A 27,787-nucleotide genomic window follows, 5' to 3' on the forward strand; every position below is an offset into this window, starting at 1 on the left:
TTAAGTTTACCAGTTTATTAAAGGATACAGATGAATACCTAGATGAAGAGATACATAGGGTGAGGTCTGGGGGGTGGAGGGGGGGGGCGGGTCCGGAGTGCAGGAGCTCATGTCCAGTGGAATTGGAGTATATCACTCTCCCAGCAAATGGATGTGTTCACCAACCTGGAAACTCCCTGAACCTTGTACTTTTGGGACTTTTATGGACACTTCATTTATGTAGGCATGATTGGTCATCAACTCCATTTTCAGTCCTTTTCCTTCTTAAGAGAATGGTGCGGATCAGGAAGGGGGGATGCTGAAAGTCCAAACTTCCTTTTTTTAATATATTTTTATTGATTTCAAAGAGGAAGGGAGAAAGAGAGAGAAACATCAATGATGAGAGAGAATCATTGATCCCCTACTGGGGGTCAGGCCCGCAACCCGGGCATTTGCCCTTGATTGGAATTGAACCCAGGACCTTTCAGTCCGCAGGCCGATGCTCTGTCCACTGAGCCAAATCAGCTAGGGCCAAACTTCTAATCATGTCTTTTCAATGACCAGCCCTCATCAGAAGCCCACCCAGAGTTGTCTAATTAGAATAAAAGACAATACTACCACCCAGGAAATTATAAGGGTTTCTGGAGCCTCTGTGTCAAGAACTGGAGATCAATGTATATTTTCTATTATCTCACAAGAAGGAACTTAGAGGAATAAAGAGACACAAGAGCATAAGGAGTAGAAGAAAACGAACAAAAACCTTTAAAATTAATATCCTCAAAGCATAAGAGATAGGCAGCCATAAAAAGCAGGGATAGAAGGTTACAGTTGTCAAGACAGAGAGTAGAATGGTGGTTTCCAGGGGCAGGGTGGGACAGGGATAGGGAGTTGTTGTTTAATGGGCACAGTTTCAGTTTTGCAAGATGAAGAGATCTGGAGCTTGGTTGCACGACAACATGGATGTATTTAGCACCACTTATCATACACCGTGCACTTAAAAATGGTCAAGACGGTTCATTTTCTTTTACGTGTATTTTACCACAATTTTCAAAAAAGCAATACAAGAATAGGAAATCATTTTTGGACATTACAAATATGATAGCAAAAAAAACCAAGTGACTAAAATAGTCAAAAGTAATGTTATCTCCCAGAAAGAAAAACAAAAAGACTGGAAAGAAAGGTTTAAAAAAAAAAAAAATGGAGGCTCAATCCAGGAAGTGAAATACCTGAATAATAGAAGTTAATACAGATAATAAAAAACAGTGGGGAAGAAATTATCAAGAAATAATACAAGGAGTTATCCCAGTAGTGAAGGCCTTGAGACAGCAGATTGAAAAGATCTGCTAAGTGCTGTCTCCAGCATTCTGAGCCAAGTTTTCAACCTAGAACTCTGTACCAAATCAAATTACGAATTGTGTGAAGAGGTGAAAGAGGTTTCATCACAAGCAAGGACTCAGAAATGCTTCTTATGTGCCTGCCCTTTTCAGAAGCTAAGAAAGGTTCTGCTTCACCAAAACTAGAGAATCAAGGGCAGGACCTGGCGTCAGGAGTGTATGGACCAGCACGAAAGCATGAAGCAGGCCTAGGAAGCAATAGGGTACAAGTTCGGGAGGAAAGGGTCTCCAGGGCAGCACCCCCAGCCCTGCAGGGATGGTGGGCTACCTGATAACTCTGGCTTGGTGGGAAATAGAATTGAGGGGACTTGAAAGCGTTTGGGAGGTTGTGTTAGTTACAAAGGAAAATGAAACAATTACATTAAAAAAAAAAAGTCCATTTTCATCTCCAGGAAAAAACAAGTCATATTAAAAAAAAAAAAAAGGAAAGAAAACATTATCAAATACTACTTGATGAATGGAAAGATGTATCCTGATGACTGATGTAACGAAAATTGTATTTAATGATTTTGAAAGGCTTAAGGGAAGAGTAGGGAGTATATAGAAGAGCTTGGATGTCATCCATTCAACAGAAACCCAATAATTCATACCTAAACTCGATCCCAAATAAAATATATTCTATTAACATTCTTCTTTCTAAAAATTTTAGTGGAAGAACGCAGTTTTGTTGAAAAGCACAGATGGCCATCGAATCTGTACTTGAAGCAGCTTGCAGAATACAGGAAGTACATTCACTCCCGGAAGTGTCGCTGCTTAGTCATGTAACTTGGCGCTTTTATGTACACACACTTTTAAAATTATTATCATTATGAAGAATGGGATACCTCTGGGTACCAGTAAAATTCTCGTGACCGAAACATGGGCGTTAAAATATATATATTGGTGTGGTGGGGGGGAAAGTCACCATACAGCTTTATGTGTTTACTAGCTCTCCTTGAAAAAACTATGATTGTGATCTTAAAAGGGAACAAAATATACCACAGGCTAAATCTAAGGCTTCACATAGTGTATAAAGCTGTTGTGCAGCTACTATTCCCTTTAAGATGACCCGTTGCTTTGGCGATATTAATACCTTTCCCAGTTAAGAAATGTTAAAATGTTTTAGAAATCATGTAGGATTAATACAGAAATTTCATCGTGTCTGATTAATGGCTTTGTTAAAATTAAGGGCATGTAAAGACCCAGTGTGACTATTTCTATAATGAAAAATCTAGGGGCCGACTGATCAGTCAGAGACTCTAGGAATCGAATTTTGCCTGACATTTTGAATGTGAAATGACACCTATTTTCACATCAGTGTTTGAACCATCATGAAAAAAAAATTCTGTTTTTTGTCTGAACAACCCAACTGAGCCACCTTGTCTCTTCTCTGGGATTCAGATTGGGCAGGAAACCTCAGGCAGGATGGTTGTCTGGCCAGGGCACAGTGTGGCCGTATAGGGTCAGAGCTTAGAAGGGCCCTTGCTTGGTTCCCTCTTGAAATTCATAACAATGTTTGAGGAAGGGCCCTGCATTTTCACTTCGTGCTGGGCCTCCAAAATTATGTCTGTCTTGTAGTGGGATATGTACTAGTTTTCTTGCTCAAACATCATTGTTCCTGAAAGCAGAAAAGAGGCACTGATATCGAGGGAAGAGAAGGAGGCTTTCTGGAGGGAAGAGGGCATGTGGGGGTTCTGGGAGCTTTGGGGAAATCTGTTCCTCCCAGGGCCTCTGTGCCACCTCCACTGGCGAGTGAGAAATGCGTTGTGTTGTGTTATCTTTAGGACACTCACAGTTGTGGCTCTGTCCCAGACGAACCAATACTTTCTTGATCATTCTGTAGGACCAGGGTATTGATAAAAGTGACTGACCAGCATGACTTTTATACGTATTTATGAAGATGCTCATAGAAAAACATGCTTTTTCGAGAATTGGCTATCGAAGGCTCAAGATGTTTTTGTTTTAGTGTATTTACTAAAATTAGGACGTCAGTGGCTTGAATTATTTGAATTCTTTTGAGGACCGCAAAGCTATTTGATGAGGAGTAGCGTGAGTTTTGTCCTTCAAGATTACCCAGTAAGTTAAAAGAAAGGATATAAATGAAATACTTGTTCCATGTAGAGAAAATGGTACTTGGATAGAGGACAGAATTCTAGTTTCTCTTGTGTTTCATGTCAACAGAAATAATTACACAAGCAGAGAGAGAGAGAAAACCAGATTACTGTGTTATTGTTGACATCATTTTCATCTGTAATACAATTCAGTATTGGATATATATATTTTTTAATTTTCAATTACTTTAGAATACATATAGTTTCCCAACTGTTCAAAGGTTTGATTAAACAATTTGATACTATAGTATTAGAATCACATACAGTTGTTTGTCAGAGAGGAAAAATAAAAATTCTCTACATATTTCTCCCAAGAAACCTGATTTTAACTGAACTGTGTTGATGAAGATTACTGGAATGCATTTTATGTCTTTTGAATTTTAATCACTTGAGCTAACCAACTATTGGCAAACCCCAGTGGGCATGCACGAGCATGGTAAAGAATAGGCACTGTAGTGGATTTCCAGAAATTCATTCACATTCAAGAACTTTTAAAATGAAGTAAGTGACAGCATTTTATTCTTCATAAGCATATTCTTACCCCTATATGAATTAGAGCACTTAAAATTCTAAATCAGTAACTTTTAATCTAGGAAATTGAAACATAAAAGTTCTAAAGCAAAATGTATTCTTGCAAATACCATTTAACATTTAAATGGACTACATAAGGTTTTAGGTTGTTCGACTGGAGCTGAGTGTGGAAGTTGATGCTGTGTTGGTGTTCAGCATGTAGTTTTTATTATAAAAGTTCTTTACCACCTGTGTGAGCGACTCAAACATGAAATGTCATGGCTCTTCAGAGCTGTTCAGAATAGTAATCAAATTAGTTTTTAAATCTAGATTAAAATCTTTGAATTCACTCAATTTAAAATAGCCAGACATTTTAAAATACTCTTAAGCTATCTTGGAAAAATGAGTACCCTTTTGGTTTTGGTTTTAATTGAGAGATTATTTCTAGATGAATGTGTGTTCTGTGCTCATCTCTGCTTCAATATATTTACCAATCATTTTAATTAGAGAAGATACTGTATGGTAGAGCTAAGGCCTTCTCTTTCTGGGCCAGGTTTTCACCTTATGTAACCCTTTGTATACTTCTGGCTACTCTGTGTCATATTGTACGAAAGCAGGCTTGTAATACAGAAGTTTCAGCAACATAACCGAAATTCATTTAGTCCAAGCCAGCATGGTGGCTTCATATTGGGCAGTAGCAGAAAACTGAAGATTTGAATAAATTTGACTTTCAAGACAGATAAACTTTTCAACTATTATTTTTAAAACTACACTACACTGATACAGTTAATATACAAAAAAGTCCTTAAGAGTATTTTATTTTATTTAAAGCATCTGTTTAATTCAATCTTTAATAATTTTGCAAAGAAGGATATGTGTGTATTTTAATATAGCCTGATCTGAATTTATATGTTTTTAGCTTTAGTATTTAACATTTTGTAAGAAATAAACCTTTTTTTAAAAAATAAGTTTACCTCAGTGTTCTGTCGTTATTTTATCTTGGATGTTGAAATGCTGGAATGAATTTGGGAATACTGCCTTGTGTTTATCAAGTATAATTATGTTTCACAGAAAATTTCCATTGTGAGTAAAACTTTTAGACTATTGCTGATATTGTAGATGATTCATATGCATGTGATGAAAGAAATTTATGTTATAACTTCTATAGAAAATTATATTTAGCAGCTGTTACCACCATTTCTCCTAACAATATAACTGCCTTTATTTAGAAAAAGTGCTTTGATAATTCTTTAGCATAAAAATGAGCCTTCTGCAGGCTTGAATGTTGGCTCTGCATAATGGACTTAAGAATGTGGAACTTTTACCCTGGCCGGGTAGCTCATAGAGCATAGTCCCAATATGCCAAGGTTGCAGGTTCTATCCCCATCAGGGCACATACAAGAATCAGTCAATGACAAGTGGAACAACAAATTGATGTTTATATGTCTCTCTCTTTTTCTTTCTTTCTCTCTCTTTCTCTCCTTTTCCAACTCTAAAATCAATCAATACATAAAAATTTAAAAACATATTTAAAAGTATTTTTAAAATATGTTTTTGTTGCCCTAACCGGTTTGGCTCAGTGGATAGAGCGTCGGCCTGTGGACTGAATGGTCCCAGGTTCGATTCTGGTCAAGGGCATGTACCTTGGTTGCAGGCACATTCCCAGTGGGAAGCGTGCAGGAGGCAGCTGATTGATGTTTCTCTCTCATCGATGTTTCTAACTCTCTATTCCTCTCTCTCCCTTCCTCTCTGTAAAAAATCAATAAAATATATTAAAAAAATACATATATATATATATTTTGTTGATTTTAGAGAGGAAGGGAGAAGGAAAGAGAGAGAAACATCAATGCTGAGAATCATTGATTGGCTGCCTCATGATGCCCCCCACTGGGGATCAAGCCCACAACCCTGACGGTCAATCACTGAGCCATGCTATCTGGGCTATTTAAGAGTTTAAAAAAAAAAAAAAGAAGAAGAATTTGGAACTTCCCAGAGCTGAGAAGCCGAGACCAGGAAGCCCTAACACGTGGATAGATTATGTACTATATACTACAACCTCTCCCCAGGGGGTTCCCAAATTGTCAGTAAAGGCTACTATATCCATAAAGTCCTCCACAGTTGCTTTGGAATAGTGTTCCTGACACAAAATTGACCTGAGAACGCACTCATCTAGAAGGCACCTATTGCCTATGGAAGAATCTTCACAGTCCTCATTGCCTTTCATAACCTATCCCATCTTTTCTACTTGGATGTTCGGGACTGTTATCCAGATTATCTATATCTTGCACATCTCGTACACTTCCTATGGCTTGCTTTGGGTTCCCATTCCCTGTCTACTTTGCAAACTCCTGCATATCTTGTAAAGCCCAGCTTAAAAATCATATCTCTTTTGCTTTCTATGACTCTCCCAGGAAGAATCAGTTGCTTCTACATGTGTCTTTATTAGCTCTCTCTTTTTTTAAAATTGATTTTAGAGAGGAAGGGAGAGGGAGAGAGAGATAGAAACATCAATGATGAAAGAGAATCATTGATCAACTGCCTCCTGCACACCACCTATTGGGGATCGAGCCTGAAACCCAGGCATATGCCCTTGACTGGAACCAAACCCCGGACCCTTCAGTCTGCAGGCTCTATCCACTGAGCCAAACCAGCTAGCACTTTCTTAGCTCTTTTGTGGTACTTAGTGCATATTGGGTATTGGTGCTCACTACTGGGCAATATCTTGAGAGCAGGGGCCATGTCTTGATTTTCTTAGTGAACCTCTCTCCAACCTTCCACTGAGCACAGGGACTGACGCAGGCTGTGTGTTAAATGGCACTGAAAAGGCCAGATTGCCTCAGCTGGAATAGTCAAAACTTGCAAATGCAAATGAAAAGTATGCTCACACTTGAAGCTCTGTGTGCCCTGTCTCAGGAGTAGCCTGAGTTAATAGTCATGGGACCTGGGGTGACCAGAGCAGCTGGCTTCCTGGGGAGTTGATGACCATAGAATGGGAAAGTGATTAAGTGTTGGGCCATTGAGAGGGGTGCAGAACATGTACAATAATGCTCCTTGGGGACACCCCTGCCTGGGAGTCTCAATTGGAGATTGGGCAACAAGATGCATTTGGGGGCGCAGAAGAGTTCTTATTGGACACAATGAGGCAGAAATGGCTTCCAGTGTTAAACATAGTGTTTGACTTTATGCAAACAATTCCATAACTGCATGCAAATGATTCCCCTGGCATGCAGCAGGCTATGTCCTCAAAACCTTAATTGTCTGGCCAACTGTACAGCTAAATGCTCAACAATGAGCTAATGATCAGCATTAGTATGAGAGTCACTGACATTTTCTCTTTTACATGTTCAAAGCAAAGAGCTCTCTTATTTGCTCCCATTTCGGAAAACAGCATGCAATTTAGTGGACACAGTATATTACTTTTAAAATTAGGTGGAAAGGAGATGGGATCTGAGCCCTTCCTCCTTTGTGGGAAACCTGGCCTGAAAAATCCTCAGGGGAGTACTGTAACTCAAAAACAAACCAAAACCCTTTTCCTAAAGGCAGCGTAGGCTCTCATCTATGACTTAGTGCCTGTCTTGTTTACAATGACAGATTTTGCTACTATCTCAGAATACACTATTTTTTTTTTTGCCTGAAAATTGTCTACCTTTTCGTTTTCTGCTTTTTTAAAAAAGATTCAGCTGCCCTTAAGAATTGGAAGCAATATTGAAGCACAGTCGTAAATAACTTTTAAGCCAAAGGGCCTATAGGACAAAGTTTGGTTAAACCAGTTTTGTGAGCCCTAGGACTTCTTATCACAGACAGCAGGAAATTACTGACCAGCCACTGCCCCGCACACAGGTCTGCTTCAGGCTTCGGAGCGCTTTTCCTTTCCTCCTCCTGATTGGAGTATCTTGCTTTTCCTTCACTTTTAGTAACTTTAGGGCTGTAGGAAAATAACTACAATTCCCCCAGTACCAGTTTTCATAAAATTTATGTAGGTGGTTTTTATTTTCATAGAAATCTCATGTCTGAGTCTGGCCTCATGGTCAGCTAGGTGACAACACATCTTTGTTCTTAGGTCTTCTGTCCCCTTGGTTGGAGGAGGAGTGGGGGAGGTTTTCTCAATTTACAGAGACTTCCTCCGAAGAGCGAATTGCCTTCAAGTGAATTAAAACATGTCAAAACCTGAGAGGCCACAAATAGAACCCCTGGTGATGCTAGGAGGGCAGATTCCAATGCTGCAATGCCCAGGGGAGGTTCCAGTGCTTTGCTTGGCCAAATGGAAGTAAAAGTTAGGACATTTCCTTGGCAAGAATTCAAATGTAAAGACCATTTAAATAAGGTAAATCGATACTGTAAAGAATTGCCTAGGCATTTTCCTAAGCTATACACTACCACCAACAACAAAACTTTCTATTTTACAACCCTCACTATTTTTAATGAATATGGTAAGAAAGGCTGATCTTATATGGGACTTAGTAGATGTCAGGGGTTCCTAAGCTGCTATAGGGTACCAGTCTGGACATACTGGTTGCTTGTATCTTGTGTATGTGTGTATTCTGGCACCATTTCCAAAACATAATAGTTGCTTAAGAGACGTCTGCTAAACGCAACAGCACACAGTTGACAAGAGTTGCTAGTCTCCAAGATGACAGTGTTGACTGTGATGGCCCATTTCAGCTTAGGGCCCAGGGCATTTAGCCCTGTGAAGAGGGACGGAGGACACTCACAGCAGAAGGGACTTAAAAGGCAGGACCTTCAGGGAGGGGCAAGTGTGGGAGGGCAGGAGATCCAGGTGAGACACCCCAGCAGTCACTTCGAGAGATTTAGGGACCTGGGTCATGCAAGCAGAGGTGTGATCAAGTGAAATTTCTGTCGTTACTGTTGGTATGAACTCCATGGGCTGGGGAGGCCTGGGGAAATTGAGGTATTATTTACTATTTTAACATTATCACTTATTGCACTGGTACTAATGCCAGGCACGATTCATGTATTATTTCCTTTAGGAGAGACAGTAGAGGGCAGGAGAGTAGTCTGGTGGGGTAACTAAACACAAGGGTGATGAAACCATATTGCCTGGTTTGATTCTGATCCCAGCTCCGCCTCTCACGTGTGACCTCGGACACATGAAGTGGCCTCTCTCTGGACGCTTTTTGCTCATTTGTAAAATGGAGCTACTGGATGTAGCAACCTCATAGTTGCTATAAAGCGGGTGATACGTACACTCTGTAGGTATTAGTATTAGTATTAATTAGTATTACCATATAGTTCCAGCAGTCCCATGAGCCAGGTTGCTGTCAGTATCTCCATTCTAAAGTGATCAGTGAGTCAAAGCCCAAGGCCATGTAGTTAGTAAATGGCAGAACTGGGAAGAACCTGAACCTGATTCCAAAACCCAAGTGCTCTACCCACCAGCAAACAGCCCCCATGCGTATGCTAAGAAAAGTGTAAATCCATCCAGCTAAGGCTGGAGTGGCAGCTCCCTTTGAAGGTGCTGCAACACTGCTGGCTCTGTGGGAAGAGCAAACTGGACATGTCCTGGGAGATACACCATTTAGCTTCCTTGCAAGGATAATGCCAAGGTCAAGGAGTTATCAAGGTCGTCACTCCTCCACTCCCGCCATCCCCTTTCCAAGGTCTAATCTGATCACGATTCTCCAAATGATACGACTGGCTAACATAACACCTTTGTGGTTAATATTTGTAATAAATAACCCAAGGCTGGTGACTGGAAACAAATAGCGTATCCTGGTATGAAATGGTCAGAGAGAAGGGTAGCTTTCTTAATTTTAATTCTCATAGTAAGAACTCAAACCAGAGAGATTTGCACAGCCACAGGCACACATCTAGGAACTAGCCTAACCGGGGTTTGAATTCAGTCCATGTTGCTTTTAAACCATAGAAATCTACCCTTGGAGCAGCAATGTCCTGTTCCTGGAGCAACAGTGCAGCTCAGCTGAACGTTCTTCATTGAATTGTACGACTGAAATGGGTGAGTTATGTGAGCCATAGACTACGCCTAAATAAAGTTGTTTTTTAAAAAGAAAGAGAGAAAGGTCAGTTCCCAGGGGAGGGGGTATCGACTCAATTACTTGATTAGACCTAACCATGACTACTTTGGAAACTCACGATGCACACTGGCATATTAGAGACTCTGAAACGGTCCCAGGTAAAGCTGGCAGCCTGCTGGACCTGGCAGAGCCTTCACCAGCCTTGTGGGTGTCTCTGGTGAATTCGGCAAGCTTAGCACCTGTCCAGGCTGCTGCTGCTCTGCTACTAACACCCAGCACAAATCAAGCATTCAATTCTACTAATGTGTCGCAGATGCTGATTTAGTACATCTGGAAGGTCCAAGGAGTAAAACTGAGTTCAGGGCCTGGTTCTGCTTACCTGCTTATGATCTTATATCATTCATGCCCACATCCTCCTCCAAGCTGGAGATGCCCGCAGGGAGGCTGTTTCCCCAGCATCATCCACAGTTGTTCCTTTGCCATATCTCAGCAAAAGGAGAGGTGTCAAAGTTTATATGCATGTGGCGTTTGTTGAGGCCAAGAGCATAAGTTTTTTTTTTTTTAATTTATTTTTTTAGAGCAGCTTTAAATTCACAGCAAAAGTCAGCAGAAGGTACAGAGATTTCCCACGTAGCCCTTGCTTCCACACTTGCACAGCCTCTCCCATTATCAGCATCCCCCACCGGAGGGTTACGTAGGTTACAATTGATGAACATGCATTGACACATCAGAACCACACAAAGTCCACAGTTTACCTCAAGGTTCACTCTTGGTGTGGTACAGCTGCAACCTTGCTATAATTGCTCATTAGTTCCTGAAGGGTTTTTTTCCTCAATCTTTGGGTTTTTTACATAGATGATTGTGTCATCTGTGAACAAAGAAAGTTTCGGTTCTTCCTTCCCAGTCTGTATACCTTTTATTTCCTTTTCTTGTACTGAATTAGCTAGAACTCCCAGTGAAATGTTGAAAAGGAATGGTGAGAGGGGACATTCTGGCCTTGTACCTTGCACCTGATCTTCCTGAGGAAGCTTCCAGGTTCTTACCATTAAGTACGATGTTAGCTGTGATTTTTTTTTTTTTTTTTTGTAGATATTCTTTACCTCGTTGAGGAAGTATCCCTCTATTGTTAGTTTACTGAGAGTTTTTACCATGAATGGGTGCTGGATTTTATCAAATACTTTTTCTGATATGATCTATTGATATGGCTAGCCTGTTAATGTGAATGGTTGTAATTAATTGATTTCATGTGTTGAATCAGCCCTGAAAATCTGAGATAAATCTGCTTGGTTGAGGTATATAATTCCTTGTATGTGTCGTTGCATTTGGTTGGCTAATATTTTGTTGAGAACTTTGGCATCTGTATTCATGAGAGAGATTGGTCTGTAGGTTTCTTAGAATGTCTTCTCTGGTTAGGATAATGCTGATCTCATAGAATGAATTAGGAAGTATTCCCTCTGTTTCTATCCTCTGAAAGAGATAGTAGAAAACTGTTATAATTTCTTCCTTAAATATTTGCTAGAATTCACCAGTGAATCTATTTGGGCCTGATATTTTCTGTTTGAGAAGGTTATTAATTATCGATTCAATTTCTTTAATAGGTTTAGGCCTATTCAAACTGTCTATTTCTTCTTGAGTTTTGGGAAATTGTATCTCTTAAGAAATTGGTCCATTTCAGCGAGGTCATCAAATTTGTGGGCACAGAGTTGTTCAATGTTCCTTTATTTTCCTTTTCATGTTTATGGATCGACAAGGATGTATCCTCTCTCATTTTTGGTATTAGCAATTTGTGTGTGTCCCCCCCCCCCCTTTTTTTAGCCTAGTTAGAGACCTGTTGATTTCACTGATCTTTTCAAAGAACTAGTTTTTGGTTTTATTATTTTTTTCTACCAATTTTCAATTTTATTGATTTCTGCTCTATTTTTTATTATTTCTTTTTTTCTAATTAATTTGGGTTTAATTTGCTCTTCTCTTTATAGTTCCCTAAGCTAGAAGCTTAGATGACTGATTTTAGATCTTTTTTAATATCTGCACTCAGTGATATAAAATTTCCTCTAAGCACTGCTTTTGCTACATCCCACACATTTTGATAAATTCTCTTTTCATTTTCATTTAGATCAAAATTTTCTTTTGAGATTTCTTATTTGACTTGTGTGTTTTGGAAGTGTTGTTGTTTAATCCTCATGTATTTTAAGATATTCCAGGTATCTTTCTGTTATTGATTTCTAGCTTAATTCCAGTGTAGTCTGAGAGCACACATTGTATGATTTTTATTCTTTTAAATTTGTCTGAATTCTATCCTCTTAAATTTGTCATGGCCCAGTATGTGGTTTATCCTGGTGGATAGTCCATGTGAGCTTGGGAAGAATGTGTATTCTGCTATTGTTGGTTATAGTCTATAAAGTTACATCCCATTGATTGAAGGTGCTGTTAAGTCAATATGTCCTTAGTGATTTGCTGCCTTTTGGATCTGTCCATTTCTCATAGAGGGGTGTTGAAGTCTCCAACTCTCATAGTGAATTTATCTATTGTTTTTGAAGTTCTACCAGGTTTTGCCTCATGTATTTTGGTGCTCTTTTGTTAGGCACATACATGTTAAGGATTGCTATGTCTTCTTGGAGAATTTATTCCCTCATTTTTATGTAGCACAGCTCTCTTTATCCTTGGTAACTTTCCTTGCCTTGAAGTGTGCTCTGCCTAAAATCAATATAACTACTCCTGCTTTATTTTGATTAGTGTTAGCATGGTGTATCTTTCTTCATTTATTTACTTTTAATCTATATGCATTTTATATTTAAAGTGAATTTCTTGTAGACAACATTTAGGTGAGTCTTATTTTTTGATCCACTCTGACAATCTCTCTTAATTGGTGTGTTTAGACCTTCAAAGTGATTATTCATATGCTTGGATTAATATCTACCATATTTGCTACTGCTTTCTATTTGTTGCCCTTATTCATTATTCCTATTTTTGTGTTTCATTCTTTTTTCTCCCTTTTGTGGTTTTAATTGAGAATTTTATATGATTACATTTTTCTCTCCTTTCATAGCATGTTATTTTTTAACTTTTAAAATTTGTTTAGTAGTTGTCCTAGAGTTTGCAGTATACATTTACAATTAATACAAGTCCACTTTCAAATAACAATACATTGCTTCACAGGTAGTGAGTACCTTATAATAATAAAATTATCCTAGTTCTTCCCTCTTGTCCGTGCATGATTGCTGTCACTAATTGTATGCATTTAGTTGTTGGGGGACAACTTTGTGGCCATAGCTTCGAGCTGAGTTAATTTGGCCTTCCCAGGAGTTGTTGGCCCTCCATTCCCCAGATGGATCCTCTGGGAATGGAGAGCCCATTGACACCTCTAGTTAGAACCCGGGGCAGATTGTGTTAAACAGCATCCATACCCATTCCTCAGGGTGACCTGGAAGATTCCTAAGGAAAGACAGTGCAAAATTCCTACCTTAAAAACAACTTGTAATTTTACGTATGAAGTAGTGCAAGTTTCACAAGACACACAAAAGAAAAGTGAAAAGGCAGTTGCTCTGCTCCCTCCCAGAGAGCTCAGCTGTGGGTGCTGCCCGAGGCGGCAGTCCTGCTGGCTGGGAGGGAGGTCTAGGCAGGAACAGCCACTGGGAATGAAACCCCGGGTGTGCTAGGTGCAGCCCAGAGAGGTTACACAAACTTCTGCGCTTTTGTTGGCTCCCCTTCTTTCTTTAGTCCTGCACGGCTCGCCAGAAAAGTCACCTGGACACAGGAAATATAAGTCTCTGCTTAGATAGAAGCCCATGTTTAAATACCACTTGTGCTTAAAGGGACCAGGCCAGAATGCTTTTCCACTAATTAGTAAGATTAAATTCAGCCCCTTTCAATGTTCAATGTATTTAACAAGAAAATAGTCCTATTTAAGAAAGGAATTTATTTCAAATATATCAGGAGTCCAGTTCTTTCAAATACTTCCAGAACCACTAACACTTTCTATGATGCTGTGAATTAGGGAGCATGGCTTTCTCTTACATTCAGATATCAAGATAGTGGCCAGCAATACTCACTGCTCTCAGCCACACAGGCCCATTTAGTACCCATGGCTGTGTTTCTCCTTAAGGGCCATCTTTGGACAGACAACCTTGAATTGGGGGCCAGGCTGGAAGCAGCAGACCGTAGGCAGTTACTAAAATGAGACATGCATAGGGGAGTGAGTCACTTGCTTTTTAAAGTAAGCAGGAGTGGCGCTTTGGCTATGCATTTTTTGCCTGTTATTCTTGTTGCTTTCCTCTGCCAATCTCTTATGCCAGTTTCTCTTGGATTATAGTCTTTTCTGTCCCTGTATTTCACATGGCATTACTTTGCAAGAAGCCGACAGAAAACAGAAGATTCTGGGAGAGTCTGTACACTGACCAGGGGCTGCCAAAATCCTCCTCCCGCCCCCCCCCCGCCCCCCCAAGTTTGGCAGCCAGAACTGAAGGAAGACCCAAGACCCAACCCTCTGGCCAAGGAGTAGGAGAAACTGATGGGCTTGAAAAATGTCCAGGCACTAACAGTTGGGGGATTTGCACCTGACTGTTCATTCATTCATTCATTAATTTACTCAAACACCTAACAAGTGCCTACTGTGTGCAGGTAGTCTTCTATATGCTGTAGATATTGCAGTAAATAAACAGACACAAATTCCTGGCTTCAAGGGGCCTCCATTTGAGGGGTAAAGACACTCAGTAAAAAAAATAAGTAATTAAAGCATTCAATATATTAGGTGGTAAATAAATTAGAGAAAAATAAGCAAGAGGCATGGGGAATTCCAGTGATATTTTTAAATTGAGTCATGTGGAAGGCCTTGCGTAGAAAGTAACATTTCAACAAAGACTCTGGGTGAAGCCCACCAGTTGACAAGCCCAATCCACACATACAGGTCTTCCAACCAGTGTTTTGTGTGTCATTCTTAAATATTTACAGACAACCAGATCTCAAGTGTTCAATGCAGAACATTGGGAGGCCTTCAAATGTAAAGCAGACATAGAAAATAGGGACTCAGAGAAAAGAGGGAGAATCCAGAAATCAGAAGACAGCTTTTTAAAAAACCTCAACTGTAATATCTTTTGAGAGATAAAATAAGTGATTGCATCTATAAAACATGAATAAGGAAATAACTGAGAACAACGAGAACTCGTGGAAAGAAGAAAAAAATGATAATTGGAAACAAAAAGATCACGATAACACCAGAGAGATAAGGTACTACATTCATGAAGCAAAAACAATTCTATAAAAAAGGAACATTTGGGTAACATTGAAGAGCTATTGGAAATTAAAAACATGATATCAGAAATTAAAAACTCAATAGAAAAATGAGAAGATAAGGCTGAGTTAACCCATCAGGAAAAAAAGATAAAATTAGAAAGAAAATGAAACAAAAATCAGGGACAAGTCCATGAAAGCCAGTATCTGATTACTAGGAGTTCCAGAAAGAGAACAAAGAGAAAATGGAGGGGAGGGAAGTATCCACAAAGCAATCCAATAGAATTTCCAATGGGCCCTCCAAACATCCAAGTAGCCCCCATAATACATGAAAATAGACCCTCACCAAGGCACAGCACTGTGGTAGTTCAGCACACAGAGCTCAAAGGAAAGATTTTCTCACCTTCTAGAATATAAAACCAGATAACCAAATAGGTCACCCACAAAGGATTAAGATTCAGAATGGCTTCGGACTTCTTAACAGCAATGCTGAAAGCAAAAGACAATGAGCAGTGTCTTCAGACTTCTGGAGGAAAATAATTTCCCACTAGGAGCCGTCAAACCAGCATCAAATGTTTTCAGACAAGCAAGGTTTCAAAAAGTTTACTTCCCATTCCCTCTCTCTTAAACCTATGGTGGATATATGGTCCTCTGAAATGAAAAAGACTAAAAAAGAGAAAGACACAATCTGCTCATTTGCCCCTAATTTCTTTAGGTGTATATCTGCCTGAGTGTTAGCCGGACGAGGACAGAATGCCCAAACGAGCCTGAAGCAGATCCTTATCTGTACTTTGCTTGCCTTGTGCTAATGACAGTTCTGTTCACACTGCGCACCAGCCAGCTGAGGGGGCGTGGGAGTGTCCCCCACCCCAGAAGAGGCACCTGTTCTGACCTGCTCCTAAAAGCTGGAGGTGGCCATGGAAGCAGAGTTCAGAGCAGCCCACTTCCATTGACCATATATTCCCTGCTCACACAATAGCCTCCCCAACCGGGTGCCCGGTGTTCCCAGGGACTCACTCAGGACCACCCCTCTGGTCAATTCCAGGGAAGCTGAGCCTCTGCTCAACTTCTCTCCTCTCAGGGTCATTCATCTGATTGTTAGGATATTGCCCTTTTCTTACAGTTATGGTGGTGTTTGCTATTGCTTTTCTTTCTTTTTTAAAAAAAATCTTTGTTGAAAGTATTATATATGTCCCCCTTTTCCCCCATGGACCTCTTCTAGCTGCCCCCACCCCCACCCCAGGCCTTCACCATGCTATTGTCTGTGTCCATGGGTTGTGCATACATGCAAACAAGTTCATTGGTTAATCTCTTCCCACCCACCCTCCCCCGCCTTCCTTCTGAGGTTAGACAGTCTGTTCCATGCTTCTATGTCTCTGGACCTGTTTTTGTTCATCAGTTTATTTTATTCACTCAATTACACATATGAGTGAGATCATGTGATACTTATCTTTCTCTGTGCTTTTCAAAACTAAAATGTATTGCTTAGGGGTGTTGTAGGGAGTAAAACTATAAAGAGAAGCACCGGAATGAGTACAACAGACACGACCTAGACTGCTCTGTGGAGGAAGGCAAGTATTCATTGGGAAGGGGCACATGGCCTCTCAGGTACTTTGTCAGTACTTTAGAAACACTGTTATATAGTTGCTCTATTTCTTAACTCAGAAGGTAGATACCCGGGTGTTAATTTAAATAGGACTCTGCCTGCTTGCACTCTAATATATGTTTAATTCATTTTATGATATTTTAAAATAGGATTAAATACCCATGAAACTGATAAATGTGTGGCAAGGACTAAGGTTTGGGAGGGGTAGAGAGGAAAGACTTTGGTATCATTTGACACGTTAAACCACATGCAGCTATTGCTTTGATAACCCAGAACTTGTGTTCTCGGAACTGGGCATGCAACAATGTTAGAGTCCAGGCTCTGCCTTTGAGTACAGTATTTCTGAATCTGGCAGGAGACCAGTACAGATGATCAACTACAATACAACCTGAGGAGAGTTGTCAGGTACCCAAATGCACAGTGCTTTAGGATTATAGAAGAGGGAATAATAGCTGCTTTTAGTGGGAAAAAAAAAGGCAGTGAGAAGAGAGGTTATGTACAGGGGGGATCATCTGTAAATGAGGTCTTGAAGGAGGAATTTGAAAGTAGAGCGGAAGAGAAGAAACACAATGAGCAAGAACACAGAGGTGTGAAAGCAAGTGCAGGTGAGTGGTCTGGAGTGGATCAGGGCTGTGCAGCTGCACACTGCACAACCTCCAGGGGGTGGCATTCATAGCTGCACAGTGAGTAACCGGCACAGTGTGCACCTCCCACCACAGTCTTGTCGAAGGGAGTGGCCAGGGCCCATAAGGGAAGGGAGGGGAAGCCAAAAGAACACGGACATTTGGTGAGAAATTGAAACATGGAATGTGAAATGGAAAAAGAATTATTGAAGCCTAAACATTATTCAATAGGCTAGTGTTGACATACTCAAATTATTTGTCATTTCAGTATGAATTTTAAAAATCACATCAACCATTTGTTCTCAGTGAATAGCATGTACCTTTATTTATAATGGCAGGGGACAAACATGAATAAAGCTTCAAATTGACGTGTTCACAATAATATCATTCCTTAAGGACTTGAGAACATAGAATTGGACAAAAAAAGTCAGTCATCTGTAACTGCTTTTTTATTACCAAAACATATTAACCTTTCACCCTAGAGACTGCAAAAGGATGTTGTTAATCTTGTAATTCTAGAACAAATTTCATAATAAGGGATTCTTAAGTTTTCGTAGAGTGTGGGATAAAAGGTGATAAAATCATTTAAGACAGTGTTTCTCAATTAGAGCTACTTTCATAGACATTCTTGGGGGGGGGGTTGCAAAATTTTTATGGTAATGTTTTAAATTTAACTTTTGTTCATCATCTAAACAAATTCATACACACTTATGCAGGAGTACCTGGGCGATCATCTCACCAAACAGTGTTGCCACATGATCACAGCATCTGCACGTGTACCTCTGAGCTCTGTAGACCAAGTAAAGACGCACTGTGCTTAACGTTTCATGTGGCACTTCTCACATTGGCCCTCAGACCTTTCCCAGAATTGTTGGGCATTTCCTATGACGTCTGTGAGTTGTCAAGTTTAAGAACACAAGTTCAGAGCAGTGATTCTCAAGATAGGATGGGGGAGACACATGGAGTTTGGAAAAGCACATTCAAAATACCTACTGACTTCAAAATACAAACTACAAATTCAAACTCCACAAAATAATTTTTGGGCAGTAGCATAAAATTAACTATCAGTTCATCCTAGGGAGCCTGGGATAAACTGGTTGGGAAACACTGGCTTAGAGGTAGGAGTCCTGGCACACGAACGATAGTGAGAACCACGTGCCAAAGAGAAGGAACTTTTTTGGGTCCATGAGGGAATCCTGAGCTATAACTTTTCGCTGTCTATTGAAACCCACGGGCCAATCCGGAAGGAACCCGAGATGTCCATCCACTATCTCAGACCTGTGGTTTGTGGCAAGTGGGTCCACTTTCAAGAGTTGAAAGAAGAAAAGCCTGTTTTTGCTGAGAACTCTCCCATTTTTTTGGTTTAGATATTTCAGAAGATTAAGTAATGAGTTGCTGGGTAAAGGTCACCCCAGATCCATTCACCAGAAGTGCTGCCACCATTCACAATGCCATCTAGCTCTCAAGGGAGACATCAGCCTGGGTCTGCTCTGCCAGGAAAAAAAAAATACAAAGAATTACATTTCCTTGGAAAGGTGATTTCCCCTCAGTTCTCTTTCATCACCAGAGCACGTACTCCTGTTATTCAAACACAATCCATTACAGGTGGCCTTGAAAGCATCTGTCAGCAAAATACTGAGAGCATATCTCGCTGAAGAGCAATGCACATAAAGAGGCCTTGTGAATATGGGGACCCTAATAGTTGGGGAAATGGTATTTCCCATATTCCCAGGAAAGTCATTTGTTTTCTTCCATTCTTAAGCCTACACTGCTAAAAAAAACAAAACAAAAAGAAAAGTGTTCTAGAATAGAAAACATTTGGCACCCCAATTAATTGAGTTTTGAGAGCTTTAGTATATGGGGTTTGGCTGAAAAGCTAACATAGTATTCACCTGCTGTGATGATGTCAAAGAATTGTCTAGAAAGTTTATAATAGTGATTTTTATTTCAAAGGATTTCATTTGTATTTTTTCAGAACTCTTTTTGTTGTAGTTGCTATTCTGAGTAACCACCACAAAGTATATATACTTATTGCTCAAGGCTAAGTTATTAATTACTGGGCAATAAATACCCCTCAAAGAACATTTTGGTTTAAGAACCATAAATGTCTCCTTTGACTAAAAAACAACCCCCAGGTCTGTGTCTGAGTCTGTGAACTGGACTAGTTGGAGGCCAGCTAGCACTAAGAAGAGCTGAGGAGGAAGGGGGCTCATCAGACCCCAGAAGTATCCTGGTTCCTTTCTAAAGGGTTCACTGCCCTATGGTTTTCTGTTCAGCCAAGAATATCCTTTAGGCCAGTGGTGGCCAACCTTTCAGACCTCATGAACCACCAGTAGTCTGCGGACCACCGGTTGGCGACCCCTGCTTTAGGCTACCATTTTAGAAAACTTCATTTTGGTGTTTGGGAAGCCCTTTGATTGAAATTGAGTTGCAGTGTGAACACAGATGATGCAAACATTACCTTCGTTTCACATTGCAGTTATTATCATCTGAACTGCTTACCACGGCCTGTGAGCTCTGGCCCCTGCCCACATTTGTTACTACTCTCCCTTCTCTGCACTGTACTCAGTCTGCTCTTCCTTGCTTTCTCGTTCTTGAATTTTCTATACTGATCACCTCAGGGCCTTGGCTTTTGCTGTTTCCTCTGTCGAAAAGCTCTCCTGCTTCATCTTTACATGACGGTCACAAGAGCTCAACCCAACCAGCCCTTCTCAGAAAGACCTTCCCTCACCATATTAGCTAAATTAGCTCCCCCACCCCTGCCATGTTCTATCACAGTAGTCTGTTCATTTGTTTCAGGAATTATTTACTTATTTTTAATCTGCCCACCTCTCTAGAATATAAGGTTCATGTTATCTTTTTGTTCATCACTATATTCCCACTGCATTGTATAGTGTCTCGCACAGAGTAAATGCTCAAAAAATATTTGTGAAATGAAGGTTGAGTGAAAGGATATCTCCCGTTGGCACAATCCCTTTGTAAAAAGGGAAGTTAATAAATGACATTACAGTTCCTCAGATCACTCCAAACCATCCTTTCCCTAGCCTTCCTAGATTATGATAAAACATGGCAGTAGAATTCCACCATCTCTTAGTGTTCCCGGTCCAGCATCCTACCTGTGACTCACCTGTAATTACGGCGTTAGAGCTCCCATTTCTATTAGCCGCACCATCAGTTCCCCACTTCTATCCATCTCTTGTAGTTCACTGCATCCACCTATACACTCTTTACCAATAAAGATTCGAGGTACCTAAAAAAAAGCAAACAAGCCAGGACATTTAAGGAACTTAATTATTAGCTTAGCGAGAATGACATGTTACCCTCCCTCTAAATATTTCCCACAATCCCACCTTTTCAAATCACTTTACAATCTCCTCAAGTGTATTCTTACAGGACAAAATTTTATTCTGAGGATAAAATTATCCATTAAAGAATGTTTTTAAACCACGATATCTTTCAGATTGAATATGCTGTGCATGAGATTGTCTAATTTGTCAGTGATTTAAAAGTTTCACTCTACAACCCAGCTGGCATGGCTCAGTGGTTGAGTGTTGACCTATGAACCAGGAGGTCATGGTTTGATTCCAGATCAGGGCATATGTCCTGGTTGCGGGCTCGATCCCCAGTGTGGGGCAGGCAGGAGGCAGCAGATCAATGATTCTCTCTCATCATTGATGTTTCTATCTCTCCCTTTCCCTCCCTCTCTTAAAGCAATAAAAATATATTTTTTAAAAATGAAATAAAATTTTCACTCAACAGAAACACATTTCTGGGAGGGAATTTTGATTGGCTACAGCTAGACCACCACCGTGATTGAATTCTGGTGTCTGTGCAGCTGGGACCACTTCTGAGCCGTTAATGTGAGCATGGCAAGCAGGAAGGAATTTGTTTCTAAATACAGCTGGCAAAGTCTTTGCATTAGGTCTTTGCCCCTCATTTTTAGATCCACCATTTATTAGCTCTCTCCTTTGTGAGCTCTGTCCTCAGCTGGGGAAGGCATGGTGGTGTCAAGTCTCCTTCAATTCCTGGCCCATCCTAGGATGTGTAAGTGCTGCTATCCTGGGAGCCAAGGCCATTCCTCTGCTTTAGTTTCACACCTGCAGCGGGGAGTCACACAAGGCAAGCCACACTGATGCAGCCATTACACCTGATGAGTTCGTTCATCTCCAGTCACATGCAGGCTCCCTCCCTGCTGCTAGGAGCAGCACGCTCCAGAATTCCAGAGGGCTTTGGGGATCCTGAAGGGGGGAGAAGTCCTCTCACTGTGGCCTGGACAACTTCCAGGCCAAGGGCACCGCTACAGAAAGGCTGCCTGGCCGTGAAGCAGTGAGCACTGTATCGGCCACCTGCGTGGTGGCCCTCTTCCTGAGCACCAGGAACACGCCAGGACAGGCGACAGACAAGAAGCAGTAAGAATATTTTCAAAGCTTTCGGCTTTCCTCGGAAGCCATAGTAATTCAAGTAAACTTTCTAAAAAGTGAGAGAGATGAGAAAAGGGGCCGAGTTACTTCCGGTAAGTCCTTACATGATGTTTATTAAGAAGGGATCTGGCCCAGCCAATGTGGTTCAATAGTTGAGTGTCGACCTATGAACCAGGAGGTCACAGTTCGATACCTGGGCCTGCAGGAGGTAGCCAATCAATGATTATCTCTCATCATTGATGTTTCCAGCTCTCTCCCTGTCTCCCTTCCTCTCTGAAATCAATAAAATTACAGTAAAAAAAATTTTTTTGAGGAAATAATAAAGGGGGCAGGGAGTCTGGGTGGAAGTGGGCTTTAAAAATTAAGGCCAAATATTTTTTAAGAAGTCCAGATATTTCCTGTGCCCCAAGAGTGGGCAAGAGCACTCAGAGCTGTGTTCCCGGGAGAAAGCCTGGTGCTGTCTTCTTAAGCCTCTGAGGGTGCTGCCTGCTCCACCTGCAGCACAGCCTGGGTGGGGCTTTGCAGGTGGACAGTGTCATCCAGGCAGCATTGCTTTTCTGAGGCTGAGAGAAGAATAGCCGCAGAGAGTTGAGATCAGAAGCCTAAGTGTTCCCCTAGGACCTACCATTATTTCAGAGAAAATAAAGCTTCCCTCACAAATTGTTGGGGCCTTTTGGCTTCTGTCTCCCCAGGAAAACTCGGCTGTGGTCAGTTGTAACAGTAAATAGAACAGAATCCTAATGTAGTTCTAATATATTGCAGAACTCCCATGGCAGGCAGGGCCTAATGAAATACAAATTGCCTGATTTTTATATTAGATTATTTTATATTGTATAAGAGATGTAGGCATTCTGGAGTTTTTCTGTCTTTGCAAAAACAAGTGAGCAGTTGTCACCACTCCTGCAGCTTACCACCTCTCCACCTTTGAGTGGGGTGTGGGCCAGAAGGGTGTGAGCTAAGTCAGTAGGAGTCCTGAGAAACCAGGAGTCCTCTTTTCAGACAGTGGAACGTGCACCTGACCTGCCAACAGGCTTGTGGAAACACAGATCTCTACACCCCCTACCCCCAATTTCTGATACAGGAGATCTGAGTTGGGGCCCAGGAATTTGCTTTTTTGATAAGTTCCCAGGAGATGCTGACGCTGCTGCTGCTGCAGGGATCGTGTTTGCAATGACTGGTTGACACAACATCTGTTCCTTCCTCCCAGGGTAACTGAGACTTCAAAACACCCAGGCCTCCAGCAGCCTCCAGATGTCCAAGACAGGCCTGAAACCCGATCAGCTGTCTCCAGGGTGGAGCTCTGTGCCCACCCTCTGGCAAGGGAGCTGGTGGGCCTGAGAGCCAAAAGGCCCCCTTGCTCTTACACCCACCCTCTAGTGTCCGCAGCCCCCAAACCACCTTAAAGCACCAGTACCAGCACCTCCAAAAGAGCTGAATTACAGGCTGCACCTGTGTGTATGTGTGTGCGTCTGTGGTGGCAAAACAGGAAACTTGATTCAGCTGAGGAAGGAAGAGGCACCCTCAGTGCCAGCCCGTCCTGGCCCCATTCCCGTTTCTGGGGAACTTGAGTCTGTTACTGTCAAGAAGGAGAAAGACAACTCCTACCATAAGCAAGCTTGGTACGAGGAGTAAGTGTCTCCAGCCACCAGCCTCAGCTAGGAGGTACTGTCTGTGCTGTAAGGTTACTCAGATGCAGCCAAAGTCACTCACCTACTAGGCTGTCCTTGGTACAAGCCACCGTCATGTCTCATCTGAATTAAAGCTGTAGCCTCCAGATGTCTGCATTTCAACTTCCAGCCTGGCCCTCCTCCAGTCTCTTCCTCACGGTCACCAGAGCGGCTCTTCCAAAACTAAGGCGGACCCCGGCACCCCTCTGCTCATCTCACACCACTAGCCTGGGTCATTACTACCTCTCAGACCTCAGCTCCTCCTACTGCCTCAACAGCTACCAGTGCTCCAGCCACACAGGCCTCCCTATCAGGCACACCTCTGGCCTAGGCAGGGCCTTTGCATTTGCTATTCCCCCCGCCTGAATCACTCTTACTCCTACATTTCTGTGAGCCTTGCCCCCTCACCTTCTTCAGAGATCTAGTCAAAACAGCTCCATTTAAAACTTTACCTTACTGCTCCCAGCCTCCTTACCTTTCCTACTTACCACTTACCACCTATCACCTTCCAACATACTCTTTTATTTATTGTATTTACTAGAGTGTAAGTTCCACACGGGTGAAGTTTTTGTTTGTTCTGTGCATGGAGGTGTTTCCAATGGCCAGAAAGGTGCCTCGTATGTAATGGGTGCTTTAAAATATTTGTTGTGTCCAGCAAAAATTATCTTTCAAAAGTGAAGGAGAAATAAAGACTCTCTCACACAAATGAAAATTGAGGGGATTTGTTGACAGTAGACCTGCCTTGCAAGACATGTTTAAAGTTCTTCAGAGAGAAGGAAAATGACAGAGGTCAGAAACTTGAATCTACGTGAAGAAGAGTTTCAGAGAAGGACTAAATGAAGGCACTGATCCAGGAGAAGGGGCTGTAGCAAAACCAAAATGGGTTTCTCCAGGTGCATGCCTGATTGAAGGCATACACTTCTGGACTCAATCAAGTCCTGCTGGGCTCTTCCTGAATGCACAGCACCTGGGGCCAGTACAGGGTCAGATAGCAACTGCTACCAAGATTTCAATCTCTCCCAGCACAGACCCATCGCTGTGGGGGATCAGAAAGCACATAATCTGAGGGATTTGCTCTTCCCCTTGGAGGAAGCAGTGAGAAACTGTTTTAATTGAAAAACAAATGTAAAAGACCACTAGGAGAAAAACCATTGCATTACGAAGAAGTGAAAAAAGTACTGGTGCATGCCTGAAGAGGTTTGTTTCTCCTGTAAAGAACAGATGCTGCCCAGCTGAGAGCCGTAGCTCCCAAAACTTGTTGCAGATTGGAATTACCTGGGGATCTTTTCTTTGGCTAGAAAAAGAAAACTTTCCCCCAGCTTTCATGAAGTGCAATTGACAAATTGTATATATTAAGGTATGAAATGTCATGGTTTGCTTATGTCGACACTACAATGATTACAACACACCCATCACCTCACACGGCTATCATTTTTGTGTGTGCAGTGAGATCTCCTTTCAAATTTCAAGCATACATACAGTATTATTAACTTGTCACCCTGCTGAACATTAGATTCCTAGAACTTACTCATAACTAAAAGCTTGTACCCTTTGACTTAGGGACCTTTAAAACGACTGAGGCCCGACACGGTGATTTCATTGGTTTGGGATACAATGTGGGCACGGGGATTTTATTTATTAAAGCTCCTGAGGTGATTCTACTGTGTAGCAACATTTGGGAACCACTGGCCAAGAGCAACCCAGCACAGAGAGGGCCTTGGCAGTATTTGCCTGACTCTTTCCTCTCACAGCCCAGCTGCCTAGACAGCTAGGGGGCAGGGGGGAGGGGAGGGAGGCAGCCAAGCAGCAAGTCTCTGTGCCCCAGGACCTCCCAGAGACGGGAGTCTTCAGCCCACAGCTGGGGTCCTGGAAGCAAGGGGGAACCCAGGTCGCCTCCCTCTGCACCAGAGCGCTGGTTTCTCACTGGAGAGGCAGGGAGGAGGCCTCCGTATTTTCACTGAGAGCCCAGAGAAAACCCAGTAAGCCAAACTCACATGGAACTAGGCTATGTGCTTCTGCAACCCTGAGCCCTAGAATGTGCATCTGGAAAGGGAATTGGGTGAGCTGGTGGGACACCATTCATCCCAGCCAGCACCAGGACTGAGATAGGCAGCCTGGTTGGGTGGGCACCCCACAAGAAGCCTTTTCAGATAGAGGACAGCAATTCTTGCAGTGGTTCTCAACCTTCTGGCCCTTTAAATACAGTTCCTCATGTTGTGACCCAACCATAAAATTATTTGTGTTGCTACTTCATAACTGTAATGTTGCTACTGTTATGAATCGTAATGTAAGTATCTGATATGCAGGATGGTCTTAGGCGACCCCTGTGAAAGGGTCGTTCGACCGCCAAAGGGGTCGCAACCCACAGATTGAGAACCGCTGTCTTAGAGGGCCCCTCAGTCCACTGATAGCAAAGGAACTGTAGAGGTTGGCTGCTCTAGCCTTGCAGCGAGGAGGTCCTTGACCACAGAGGTGGTAACCTGCCCAGGATCACACAGCAAGCCACTGAGAGGGCCCGGCCAGAACTCTGGCCTCTGGACTTGCTCCTCTGAGAGGCTTAAAAACACCCCATAATGTAGAACAAGGGGCAAATAATAAGCCATTTTTATGAATTAGATTTTTTCCAGTGGGTGGAGTTAGATAAGGGAGAATGAGCAAGTTAGGCTAATGTTAACGAGAGCCTAGAGTAAAGACCGAAGGGCAGCAAATCCCACTTGGCCACATGAAAACAGAAGAGGGCGTAAGATCTTCATGTGGACAACAGAAATGTACAGATCACACTTGGCCCCTTCACCCCACTGCCCACCCCAGCCCTGCAAGCTGGAAACTCTTAGCAGCATGCTTGAAACAAAGACTCTGGCTCCCTCCTCACACTCAGCACAGCTGCTGGACCCACGGACCCGGCGCCCAGCACACTGGGCCCTTGGCTGCAGTCCCGCTGCCCATTCAAGGGAGCAGTGTCTTCTTCTCTCCGCCCCGCCCGCCCCCACCCCCGTGCCCCTCCCGGAGCCTTAAGCAACTGACGGAGCCCTAGCGGTGTCCTAGAGAAAAGCACAGGCATACCCTTTCAGGGCCCTAACAAGAAAAAGGAATTGGGTATTCTCCCCCCGCCCCCCCGCCCCCCACCACCTGACCTTTTAGAACAACACCCCAGACTCACCGTTCTGGCTCCTGTGAGCTGTTGGAAATAATCTTGAATCCTCTCTGTGTTCCTGGTGACGGTGATATCCACAATTACCAACGACTCTCTTTTGAAGGGGTACTGGCAGAGGAGCTCCTCGGCCCGCCTGCAGTAGGGGCAGGTGGGCTTCATGAACAGCACCATCCTCCCAGGCTTGATGTGGCTGTCCACAAACTCCTGGGCCGTGCAGGTGGGCTGCATCCTGGCGGGGAGCCTCCTGGCAGGTACCGCTCCGGAGCAAGAACGGAGGCCCAGGCAGCTAGCTGGCCCTCATTTAAAGGAACCTCCCTGGAGGAGGAGTTTGCCCAATTAGCCTAGCCTGCTTGATTTTAAAGGGACAGCCCCACAGTCATTACACCCTGGGGTGATTCACCGGCCAGTGAATCCAAGGAATGCATACTTGCGTTTCATCAGTGGCTGGGCTCGGGGTGTCATTGTCTCAGAGCTTTCGTGGCGCCCGCTCTTTGGCAGGAAGCAGGGTCAGAACACTCCCACAGCACAGACCAGCCCCGGGGAGGCGTCTGAGCCCCCAGTGACCTCCTGGCAGTGCCCTCCTCCTGTAAAATCTTTGTTTGCCGTGCGGGACAGATGGTTTTAAAAACGAGTGAGCAAACAGAATCATTCAAGAAATAGGACGGGTTGAAATCTCCTTACAGGAAGTGAAACTAAAATTGTGACTGGTCTTGAGGTTGCTCCCGGGGCTGTTTTCTTAGCCTGCACAGGGTGTTTTGTTGTGGTGAGTGTTTCGATGGAATGATTTACAACATTTAAAAAATCTGGAGATTTCATAAAAGAGTCTGGTCTTATAGTTCTCTGAGAAGTCAGGTCTGACGAAACAGCTTGCATTCCTTTGTGGCAGTAGCTGTGCCGAGTAGCTGTTGTCCACATTGGGCAGGATAGTGCTCTGCCCTGGGGTGCCTGCCCATGCTCCCCGGTAGGGGGGCCAGAGGCTCCTGGCCCAGGTAAGTTCTGACCCCCTCTCTGTTTGGGGTAAGTTACATAAGCAAACTGAAGAATAGCCATCTCCTTTCAAAGTGAGTCATCTTTTTCCACAGGAAGTTTTGAGGCAGAATAGTTAGATGTTAGAATTTTTTTTT

General features: G+C 42.5%; 2 protein-coding genes across 6 annotated transcripts in view; one reads left to right on the forward strand and one right to left on the reverse strand.

Moving 5' to 3' along the window:
• RHOBTB3 (Rho related BTB domain containing 3) overlaps nt 1–9,982 on the forward strand; it is a 58,090-nt gene extending 48,108 nt beyond the window's left edge. For 2 of the 3 annotated variants that reach the window (XM_036310710.1, XM_036310711.1), the window contains exon 12: nt 2,023–2,961. In XM_036310710.1, coding sequence (XP_036166603.1) covers nt 2,023–2,138 — 116 coding nt within the window. In that variant the 3' untranslated portion in view covers nt 2,139–2,961. Of the gene's footprint in view, nt 1–2,022; nt 2,962–9,857 lie in introns of those variants that run through there. The other variant, XM_036310712.1, reaches the window with a different exon arrangement.
• Nucleotides 1–27,028, reverse strand: GLRX (glutaredoxin). Of its 3 annotated transcripts, none has more exons than XM_036310727.1 (3): nt 26,670–27,028; nt 20,549–20,671; nt 1–315 (listed from the first exon to the last, which is right to left on the reverse strand). In XM_036310727.1, the coding sequence occupies exons 1-2, from the start codon at nt 26,889–26,891 to the stop codon at nt 20,555–20,557; spliced, it is 339 nt and encodes a 112-aa protein (XP_036166620.1). In that variant the 5' UTR covers nt 26,892–27,028; the 3' UTR covers nt 1–315; nt 20,549–20,554. The 3 variants fall into 3 exon arrangements, with proteins under 3 accessions (XP_036166620.1, XP_036166619.1, XP_036166618.1); XM_036310726.1 differs by lacking the exon at nt 1–315 and adding an exon at nt 17,721–18,906 and having other exon boundaries at nt 26,670–27,009; XM_036310725.1 differs by lacking the exon at nt 1–315 and adding an exon at nt 17,721–18,911 and having other exon boundaries at nt 26,670–27,007.
• Between the last annotated feature and the right edge of the window lie 759 nt (nt 27,029–27,787).

The sequence above is a fragment of the Myotis myotis genome, unplaced genomic scaffold (genome assembly GCF_014108235.1).
Source record: "Myotis myotis isolate mMyoMyo1 unplaced genomic scaffold, mMyoMyo1.p scaffold_m19_p_5, whole genome shotgun sequence".
NCBI classification, from domain to species: Eukaryota; Metazoa; Chordata; class Mammalia; order Chiroptera; family Vespertilionidae; genus Myotis; species Myotis myotis.

Bases quoted from the DNA above. Each gene is read 5' to 3' on its own strand.
- GLRX (XM_036310727.1), bottom strand. From the start codon at position 26,891: ATGCAGCCCACCTGCACGGCCCAGGAGTTTGTGGACAGCCACATCAAG. The intron at 20,672-26,669 runs GTGAGTCTGGGG...GCTTTTTTTTAG, and splicing joins AGCTCACAGGAGCCAGAACG to GTACCTCGAATCTTTATTGG.